The sequence below is a fragment of the Phalangium opilio genome, unplaced genomic scaffold (genome assembly GCF_054372755.1).
Source record: "Phalangium opilio isolate 3A_F unplaced genomic scaffold, DU_Popi_V2 ptg000017l_1, whole genome shotgun sequence".
Classification (NCBI taxonomy): Eukaryota; Metazoa; Arthropoda; class Arachnida; order Opiliones; family Phalangiidae; genus Phalangium; species Phalangium opilio.
The window spans coordinates 9,515,222-9,526,384 of NW_028324151.1; the positions used below are offsets into that span (position 1 = coordinate 9,515,222).

The 11,163-nt window shown below is 42.3% G+C and overlaps 2 protein-coding genes across 2 annotated transcripts; both read right to left on the bottom strand.

Annotated features, from left to right (window-relative positions):
* Nucleotides 1–8,400: 8,400 nt before the first annotated feature.
* LOC149703007 (uncharacterized) lies at nt 8,401–9,177 on the bottom strand. Its single transcript, XM_089867164.1, has one exon. It carries the CDS (start codon nt 9,175–9,177, stop codon nt 8,401–8,403), a length of 777 nt encoding a protein of 258 aa, XP_089723290.1.
* Nucleotides 9,178–9,713: 536 nt separating this feature from the next.
* LOC149703008 (uncharacterized) lies at nt 9,714–11,150 on the bottom strand. Its single transcript, XM_089867165.1, has one exon. It carries the CDS (start codon nt 11,148–11,150, stop codon nt 9,714–9,716), a length of 1,437 nt encoding a protein of 478 aa, XP_089723291.1.
* Nucleotides 11,151–11,163: the final 13 nt, after the last annotated feature.

Consider the following 11,163-nt stretch of genomic DNA (forward strand, 5'->3'; position numbering starts at 1 on the left):
CCAGCCCATGGTTCCTTTTTATAAAAACATCGCCCCTAACTTACTTTTAAAGGGGTAAAGAAGAGAGAGGGGAATTGAGGGTGACAGTTCGGCCATCCTGCCTTTGGGTGTCCCACACAAACACATGATAAACATATTATTCAAAATCCAAAATGAAAATTATTAACAAGAGAATGATAGGGTAAAATCAATACATAAAAAGAGATATTTAAGAGACAATCATTAATAGAAAACAAGAGGGGGTTTTTTTTTTTTAAATCAATGTTGTGTTAATTCTTACTGAACACAGTTACCGTATCTAACTGGAGCGCGAACTACCCGTTTCCCAGGGGCCCTATTCGTCGTCACGCGCGTCACTTCGTCTTCACTAGTTGGATCTGTACTATCAACCGCAGGATTTGAGTTACTAAGATGCTCATCGTCATCATGTTCGGTTTCTGACAGTTCGGACACGTTTCCTTCACTGTCATAATCGTAGTCCTCATCGTGTTCGATTCCGCCGAGGTCTGCTAAGTCCTCGTAGTCCCGCGCTTGAAACGGTTTTATGTGTTGCGCATGAACTGCGAATACGCGATGTCGTCTCTTTCCCCGGCACGATGGGATATCCTCGACTTGGAAGGTAGTATTGCCAATAGGCTTAACCACCTGGAAAGGCCCACGATACTTATCTAGTAGTTTTTTTGCGTGGCCCTTTTGTCCTCGGAAGTTCCGGACCATTACTAATTGACCTGGTTGAAATTCTTCAACCTCGCGATGATGACTGTCGTATTGTTCCTTCTGTCGTTCTTGTTGATGTAGTATGGCTTCCCGGGCTATTCGGCGAAGCTCGAATAACCGAGACAGCGTTTCTTCTGGCGAATTGTTTTCTATTGGCAGGTCTGGTAATCGGTTTTCACCTGGCAAGACTGGGATTCTCCCATAAAGAAGTTGGAATGGGGTTATTCCTGTTGTTGATTGTAAGGATGTATTCATTGCAAAGGCGGCAAAGGGTGCATAGTCATCCCAGTCACGGTGCTGTTGGTTAACGTAAGCCGATATGATATCAATGATTGTCTTATTTGCTCTTTCGGTCAATCCGTTAGCCTGGGGGTGATAGGCTGAAGTTGTGGCGTGTTGGATCCCAAACGATTCCAACGCTTTTCCAGTTTCGGCTGATAAAAATGACGATCCTCTGTCGCTTATAATTTTTCGTGGAGTCCCGTGACGGAGTACGATATCTCGCGTGATAAAGTCAACTACATGACGGGATTCGGTGGAAGGTACTGCCTTAACTTCAACCCATTTCGAGAGGTAGTCCATCATTACAATTAAGTGTTTATTCCCCTTTGAGGTTGTAGGCAAGGGTCCTAAATGATCAATACCGATCATTTCAAATGGTTGGGTCGGGGGAGTTATAGGTTTCAGAAGACCGGCAGGTTTTACTGGAGGAACCTTTCTCATCTGGCACCTTACGCAAGAATCCACGTAGCGTTTGACTGTTTTTCGACATTTTGGCCACCAATATCGCTCGGTCACTTTCCCAAGTGTCTTTTCGAAGCCCAGGTGCCCGGATGTTGGTTGATCATGCGTCATATCTAGAATGTCCCGTCGAAGGGGCGGCGGAATGACCAAAAGGTACCGACGACCGTGTTTGTAAGGGTTTTCTTTATAAAGAATCCCATTCTTCAGATAATATCCAGACGCGTCATTTTCTAGTGGTACCTTATATTCGTAGTGAGCGTACAGGGCGTTGATAATTTTAGCTAGTTTTGGTAGGCTTTGTTGGGCGAGGGCTATTTCGTTAGTAGTATAGGTCTTCGTCGGGTTTGATGTTATTATGGTGTTGACGAATTGTAAAACCCCAAAAGTTATGTCCTGCTCTTCTTCAAACCCGGGTTTTCTAACTGGTAAACGGGAGAGGGCGTCGGCGTTGCGGTTCAGTTTTCCAGCTCGATGGACAATTTCATACGGTTCATATTCCTCGAGGGTGATAGACCAGCGAGCGAACTTATTATTCTGATTCCTCTTTGTTTTCAGCCATTGTAACGCGCTTGCATCCGAAACTATGGTGAATGGTCGACCGTATATGTAAGGTCTGAAGCGCTGGACGGCTTCAATAACTGCCAGACATTCCAGTTCACTTGCGTGATACCTCTCTTCATGATTATTGAGGCGCTTGGATTCGTAAGCAATAACTCGTTCCTGACCGAGGTCGTTGAACTGTACTAAAATAGCGGCCAGACCTTTTCCGCTTGCGTCCGTATGTATTTCGATACGGTCAGATTCGGAGAAGTGTCCCAAAATCGGTGGGCGAAGCAGGGCTTTCTTCAGATCTTGGAACGCGGCTTCTTGAGGTTCTTTCCACTCCCAGGCTTGTGCTTTTCTTAGAAGTTGCGACAGGGCTGAAGCGCGCGACGAGTAATCGGCGATGAACCGGCGGTAGTATCCAGTCAGGCCTAAAAATGCCCTAATGTCTTTGACGCACCGAGGCGTCGGGTACGAACTAATTGCTTTTAGTTTATTTTTATCTGGTTTAATTCCCTCGGCGTTGATAACGTGACCTAGGAATGTAATTTCGTCGGACCCGAATAAGCATTTCTCTGGTTTCAAAGTTAGACCGGCGTCTCTTAGGGCCAACAATACTAGTTCGAGGCGTTTGATTTGTTCTTCAAAGGTCTCCGAATAAACGACGATATCGTCAAGGTAGACAAGTGCCATGGTCCATTTCAGAGGACCCAATACTCTGTCCATAAGGCGTTGGAATGTAGATGGGGCATTACATAGGCCGAATGGCATGCGTTGAAATTCGAAGAGACCGTCAGAAGTTATGAAGGCGGTCTTTTCGGTATCCTCCGGCGCTACTGGCACTTGCCAATATCCTGATCGTAGGTCAAGCGAGGTGAAATAGCGAGATCCCCCGAGTTTATCAAGTGTATCATCCATCCTAGGTAGGGGATATACATCTTTTTTTGTTGCGGCATTGACATTCCTAAAATCTACGCAAAAACGCCATTCGCCATTCTTCTTCTTGACCAAAATAACGGGACTGGACCACGGACTTAAGGATGGTTTAATAATATTTGCCTTTAGCATTTCTTCGACTTGTTCCTTAATTATTTTCCTTTCCGCGGGTGCAACGCGGTAAGCGTGTTGATGGATTGGGGCGTGATCCCCGGTATTTATGGAGTGATGTATTAACTCGGTTTTTCCGATCGTTTCAGAGTCAAGGGAGAAGCAATCTTGGTATTGCTCGAGGAGTTCCATTAATTTTTGTTTCTCCAATTCAGTCAAATTTTCTCCAAATTGTAGGTATTGTTTGAGCTGTTTTCTCTCTTTTCCGTTTAAGTGCGTGGTATCAAGTGACGGGTTAGAGGTGTTGTCTAGATTAAAGGAGCAGCAACTTAAAACAGGGGCGGTCCCCTTCTGGTAGACCTCCGTTACTTCCGCTATATGATCCCCTCGATTGAGTTTAAGAGCATGATTGGATGGGTTAACAATGAAAATGGGTACTGTATTACTCTCGACAGTGACTATGGATCCGGGGACGATGAATTCTTTTCCTTTGGCGTAATTAGTATGAGGTACCGTTACAACTTCAGTTCCCGGATTTGTAAGTATCTTTCGATCGATAGTTTCTCCGTAAACAATCATTCCGGAGTTGGCCGGTATATTAGTGCGATCAACTAATAAGATGGGTAGAGTAGGTATTTCCTTCGTAGATGTGTTACTCGGAACTGTTCGCGGCTGTTCTTTAGGGTCCTCACGAGTAATGGTGATCTCTTTTGGTACCCGATTTAGATCCCAATAGGCTGGATCACTAGGGGGCAAGGTCTCTAATCGTGAGTCGATCGGGGGTCTGTTCTTCTGTTTGGGGCTATCTAAGTAGTTTATACATTTTTGGATTGTATTAGAATAATCTTCGTTAACTTGTTTCGGTTGTTCTAGCAGCTCCTTTGACTCAGTTAAATAAGGCAGAAGTCGAGTCGCGCGTTGGTTATTTAAATCTAGGCAAAAGCCATCACTTTTGAACGCTAGTGTTACCTCATTCTCACAAAGCCAGTCTATCCCCAACAACATTGGGAAAAGTAAATCCTTAATTACGAGGAATTGCACTGACGTAAATAATTGGTCTGATTCAATCGCTATTTGTAGTTTGATAGTAGAAGTCGGCATTAAAGAGCCACGGTCAAAGCCAACTAAAGCCGGTCCGTCCCAAGGTTCTTTGAGGTTCGAAAGGTTATATTGGTCTATTAATTCTTCACTAATTACACACCGAGCCGCTCCGGTATCAATAAGACAGTTTATACCCTCGCTTGCCGTTCCGAAGATTTTAACTAATACAGTAGGAGCTGAGAAAGAGGGCGCTACTATTACAATAGGGACTTTGGTTTCTTCTCCTGGCCCTGCCCTCACATGGGGCCAGGTCGGTCGTTTCCCGAGAACGGGTTGTTGTTTGGATGTCGATGCCCTTCAGTGGGGGTAGAAAATCGTCCCCCATTCCTGGAATCCGAATATGGTGCTTGAGCGCGTGTGTTTTGATCGTTACTTTGGTTATAAGAAGGCTTGTTTTGAGACCCGTATCGGGGGCCATTTTGACTATAGTGGGGGTAGTCCTGATAATTCCGGTACAGTCCGGATTGGTTGTTGTTGTACCACCCGGGTTGTCGGTAAAAGCAATCTCGATACACGTGCCCGTTTCTTCGACAGTAGTCACAATGGGGAATTTGGGGGTTATTTTTGAAATAGCTTTGGCGATTCTCGGTTCTTTCTCGTCCTTGAGAGGCTTGCTTTAAATCGGCTATTTCATTTTTCATTGTTTTGACTTCCGCCATCATTTCTTTAAGAAGTTCCTGAGTGGATTCTTCAGGTTTACTTAAATTAGGTTTAATAGATTCTTCGGCCGAGGAGGGTGCAATGGGGTTTACTGGAAGGTAGTGAGTGAAAGGGTTGAACCCATTTGGGAGTAAAGGGTTACCGGACGCTAAGCCTTGTACCGTGGAATTTTCATAGAGCTGCGGTGTTTTTCCTAAGGCTGCTTGACTAGTGTGTATGTATGATGCATATTGCTGTGCCATTATCGATTGCATTATGGGGTTAGTTTCAGACCTTTGATTTAATCGGTCCGACATTTCTAGCGAATTCGCAATACTCTGAAGGGCGTCATAAGTATTGATAGTGCTAATGGCGGCTTTCATGATTGCAGCGTGAGAGCGGTTTACCATTCCTATGATTACAGAGTTTATATTGGCCTCTACATCAACGCTGCCGGCTTTACGGCATAGTTCCAACTTGGCGAAAAGATAGGCTGAAAATGGTTCGCCAGGCCATTGTTTCCGCGCCCTCATATCAAGCATCCATTCTTCTGCCGTTTTATCTTCGGGAAACGCTCTCTTAAACCCATCGACCCATGAGACCCACGTGGTCAGTTGAGCCCCTAAGGCCCTTTGCCAATTGTAAGCCGTACTGAACTCGGCGAAGTAGCCGGGTGCTGCCATTAATTTATAGTTTTCATCCCAATTTAATTGTTTAGCTACCCTTTCAAATCTTTCGAGCCAATCCGTAGCCGCTTCTCCCGGCATTCCATTAAATTTGGGAACGTTTAAATTCCCATTATTAAAAGTATGAGGCGATACATTCAAGGGCACGTTTGTGGCGGCTTTTGTTGCGGCTTGCGCGTGATTTTGGTCGTTATTTTTCTTGAGCGCGTTAACTAATTGGTTTACGGACGCCATATACTGAGCTAAAGCTGCTGGACTCACCCCTTCACCTTCCGCCATTTTCTTGTTATTTTTCTTGGTCCCTTCTCGTGTTGTTATAAGCTCCAACGGGTTTTTTCTGGTTACCGAGCGAGTGAGGACCTTTGTTGAAAGCGCGGCTTTGTCTGTTTCCTCCACGATGACGGTTTAATTAATGCAATAACTATATTAAGGTTGGAACCGTAACAGAGCGATTTCCAATCCCACTTCTGACACCAATTTGTGAGGTAGGGCTCGAAATAAGTACTACGCTTTATACTAAAAATCATTTATTTTTATCTTCACGAAAGTTTTAAAGTTATCATGCGACTATATTCGACGGTTAGTGTACCCGAACTGCCTATTTCTTGTTATTTTCCTCTCTCTCGTTCTCTTGGGGGTTTTCCCTAGTAGTTTTCGAAGAGAGCGACTATACAATGGGTACCCAGCCCATGGTTCCTTTTTATAAAAACATCGCCCCTAACTTACTTTTAAAGGGGTAAAGAAGAGAGAGGGGAATTGAGGGTGACAATAGTCACACTTCGTCTAACTTCATATTCTGATATACTCTTCAGACATGAGATGGGAAAGGACCACCCGCAACACCGAGAGTCCACATTAACGGAGTTTTCGATCACTCCCGGTGGGTCGCGGTTCTAGAACTATAACGCAGTCTAGCTTTAACGTAACGTTAACGTGTCATACCATAAGAAAATAATAAGTATGAAACGTAGCACATTTTCATACTACAGCATTTGCTTCCAAATTTGGCGCGCTTACGCTTTTACGCCCCGTGGACGAAGTTTTTGGTACTACGAGTAAAAGTGGGGTGAAACCACGGCCTCCACCTATGGTGTCCGCGAAAAGTACGACGGGCCAGGGAAATATGGCCGCGCCCGTAGAGACCCCACAAGACACTCCTTACTTGAAGGAGAGAGGAATGGAGTGGAAACCCCCATACCTATACAAATAAAATGGCGCTACGCGGCAGCACTTAGCAATCGCCTACCGAAGGGTAGGGGCGTGCGCGAGGTACATTGGGAGAGATACGATGCCGCAGGTCGCCCATCATCATTGCCAATCCATCTCAACTCCCTTATCCCTGCTCCTTACCTCGTACCAGTGTCGTCCAAACCTCGCGCCATCTATTAATTTATTATGATAATTTTCACATGAACTTAATCAGTTATAAATATCATAATAATAACTTCAAGACATTTCACGATTTAAATACAATGCAAAAGTAAAAAAATTTCTAAACATATGTTTCATCTTTTTTAACCCCAAAAATTCTTAATAGTTGGCATGAGAAACATTATACAAATTTCAATGGAAGAAAATGCTGTTTACATGGTTTAAATGGATTGTTGCATACTTATAGGGAACTATACAGGGTGTTTCTGATAAGTCTGCCATAAATCAAGGGGCGTGTTCTTTGGGTCAAACTGAGTGGAAAGTGTCAAAGAACATGGGGTGTACAAGAATTTGCAACGAAGATATGGCCCCCCAAACATTGGCCCCTAAAACAAGAAAATATTCGAAAATGTAGACTAAAACAAATTCAGCCTTATCAACTTGTTTAGAAATATGAGACAATTTCAATAGTTTCCCTCTAACATCGTTATTGAACTTTCACCTGGCAGAAGTGTATTAAATGAGTAGAAGTATGCCTACTCTAGTAAAGTAAATTCAAAGTATCATGGTACCTTTCGGTTGGTATTACTTTTATTCTTAACAAGTTAACATGGACGTTACAGGTATTGTTCAAAATGTCCACCAACGGCGTTAAGACAAACATGAACCCGTCTTTCGAAAGATTCTTGGACATGTTGGAAGATTCCTGGCATGTTCCTGATTGTTTGACAACCTTCAATAATTCGTCTTCGCAAGTCTTCCTCATCACGGACCATGTAGTTTTGTGCTCAAAGTGTTAAGCTGGGAGAGCTGATTGTTTTTCTTGGAATATAGCACCGACTGAAAAATGCTAATTCCTGGTCTAAATTTCTAAGTTTTTATCTTTTATTACGACTAAGTTTTGCGTCGTAATTGTAGTTATAATTTTATCTAAGTTTTATTCCTTAAAGAAACGACTAAGTTTTACGCCGTAAAGTTCTTTATTCATCTTTTTATTTTTGTCCCTTCTAAGTGGGTCCCTTCTGAGTGGGCTACTGCGTTACAAGCGGTTTTCAAGTAATCTGGTTTTTTTAAAGAAAAGTATCTTCTATTTATACTTTTTCATGGACTTGAAAATGGATTTCTTTGCAGCCAATGAGAAGGCCGGAGGTGGCCAATGAGAAGGCCGGAAAATCTCCGAGATGGTAAGAACCATCTCTCGATTCTCCGGTACTTCTCGGCGACTGCTTGGCTACTGATGGCTATCTCTCGACCCTCCGGTACTTCTCGGTGACTGCTTGGCGACTGATGGTTATTGATAACACAAAAGGGTTAAAAATCTATTCATGTTTTACAAAAATTCTTTTTTACATTATATTTTTACAAGTAATTTTAACTATACATTTTCGTTTTCCTACACAACATTAATTTACAACATTAAATCAAGTTTAGTGAATATTTAATTTACTTATAACAACATATTTTCAATTTGACGCGAAATAATTCAACACTCCCCACAAAATTACGTGACGAAGCGAGAGTAATTTTAACTGACCTACATTATTTTGCGTTTTTAAACATTGTTTTCTCCAATCTCCATTGGATATAGTAACTGTATAGGCCTTCTCAATTTAGTTCCATTGCTCATTCTAACTATGCAAGCTCTGACCCTTTGGTCTCTACCAATTAATTTTTCTTCTACAACTCCTAATTTCCAAACGTGTTTTGGTATTTTATCTTGGTGGACCAAAACTACGTCCTTTAATTGTATTTCATTTAATTTTTTCGAGTCCGTATGATGCGCGGACCTTAATTGCAACACGTATTCCTGTTGCCACCGTTTCCATAATTTGTCATTTAAATTTTCCCTATATTTTAATCTTTTTGTGAGTAGCTCACGATTGGAATTTTGATTCGTCTGCGTGAACCTTTGAGGTGGAAGTGTCGTGATTCTTTGACCTATCAAGAATTGTGCTGGGGATAGGGGGGAAGGATCTCGAGTGTCGCTATAGACAAAAGTGATGGGACGAGAATTTATCGCTGCCTCGGCTTCTACAAGGGTGGTTTCTAATTCTTGGTAATTTAATTTGGCTGATCCTAATACCTTTTTTAAGATTGATTTAGTTGATCTTACGAGGCGTTCATAGAACCCTCCCCACCATGCGGCTCTTTCGGCAATAAACTTCCATCTGATTCCCTCCCTTCCAAAATATTCTAACAATGTTGCGTCATTCAGTTTTTTCCAGACAGATTGAAGGTCCTTGTTTGCTTTTTCAAACGTTTTGGCATTGTCGCTGTATATTGTATGAGGTATCCCTCTCCTAGCAATCATTCGCCTAAAAGCTAGCATGAATTATTCGGTGGATAGTGAGGGCATTAATTCTAGGTGCAAGGCCCTTGTGACCGCGCAGGTGATCAGGCATATACGCGATGTACGAGGTTACCTCCCATTTTTAAAATGTGAGTAGTTTTTGGTAAATGCCATCTAGTGAGCGAATTCTGTACTTTGATTTTATTCCGTATTTTAAAAATGGCCGCGGACAACAACAATCTTTATGACACAGAGTTAACCCTTTGTCAGGTCCTGAATGAAGTTTGCAAACCCGCGATCTCCACTCCCTAAAATCCCTATCACTACTTTTACAGCCAAGAACGGAACATTTTCTAAGCCAATCTGCCATTTTTATTTTTCAAAACTTACTAATTACCAATGAGAATTAAAAAATATGTTCAAATCATCGGATTCATCGAGCCAAAGGATTTCAGACGATGGTTATGAACTTCCTGCTTTTGAACGCTAGATGGCTTTAAACACCGACGTTTAAAGAGACAAAAATAACGAATTTTACGCTTCACTTCGAAGCTAGATGGCGGTATCAAAAACTACTAAGACGCAATGGCAGCCCCCTTGAATTTGCCTGGTAAACGACGTATATAAGCCTTGTCTAACGTTTTATTATTTTCATAGTACGACGGTCCCTTTATATACAATGGCCCAGCAAAATCTATTCCGCAAATTTGGAATGGAGGTGCCTGCTCAATTCTATCCTTTGGTAATGGGGCTGTAGGTGCGTCCCCCGCCTTACAATTTTCTTTTCTACAAATTAGGCATTCTTTCACTATTTTCTTGGCTAACTGGCGCCCCGCTACTATCCAATATCGCCCTCTTACTTGGGTGATGGTGTCTTGCACCCCATTGTGTAATACTTTACAATGTGATCTTTGGGTTATCATTCGAGCCAAATGTTGTTTAGCGTTTAGTATTATTGGGTGCTTTAACTCTAATGATAAATCTGTTTGATCGAGTCTCCCTCCTACACATAACTGACCTTGATAATTCATTATTGGGTTTAGAGAGGCTAAGCTACTTGATGGTTTTAATTTCTTATTTTCTTTAATTGTTGCTAACTCATTTGGGAAGTCTTTTTGCTGCGCACACCTTACCCAATCTATCTCTGCCTGAACCATCTCTTCAGCTGTTATGGGGCCCCTTGCTCTATTTTGTTTGAAAGCCCTTTTTACATAACAAGTTATTCTCAAGCATTTGTCCAAATTGCTATACTTTTCTAGGTTTATAATTTTATCCAACCCTATTTTTTCTTGACAGTTTACGACCATTATTGTCTTTCTTAATTCTTTTTCAATTTCTTCTGCATTTATTTTAATTTCTCTAGATTTGTCTTCTGGCCATTCTGATTTCGGTTTCTTTAGCCAATCAGGCCCTTCCCACCACAGCTGTTTACTTGCTAATTTTTCCGCGGTTATGCCCCGAGTCGGGATGTCGGAAGGGTTTTCTATCCCTGGGCAGTGTCGCCAATCGTCTATATTAGTGAGCCTTTGAATTTCGGCTGCTCTATTCGAGATAAAGGGTTTCCACATGCTCGTTGCTCCTCTTATCCAATATAGTGCTATCGTGGAATCACACCACATATAGGTTCGGACTAATTTTTCGCTAAATGTTTCTTTGACATAGTTCGTTAACCTAGCCCCCAAGTTGCACCCCATTAGTTCTAGTTTGGGCACAGATAATTCCTTGAGTGGAGCCACGCGCGCTTTAGATGTTACTAAAGACACCCCTACATAATTTGATTGCGTAACGTATCTCACATAAATTGTCACGGCGTATGCGCTCTTACTGGCATCCGTGAAGCAATGTAATTCAAGCTCTTGAATGTCGGCGTAACTATCGAAGTAATGCCTGGGTATGTTAATGTGTCTCAGGCTGGGCAATTCCCGGCACCAGCTGATAAATTCATCCTCTAATTTCTCACTTAATCTCTCATCCCACGCGACCTTTTCAACCCACAATTTTTGAAATAGCATTTTTGCCCTTATG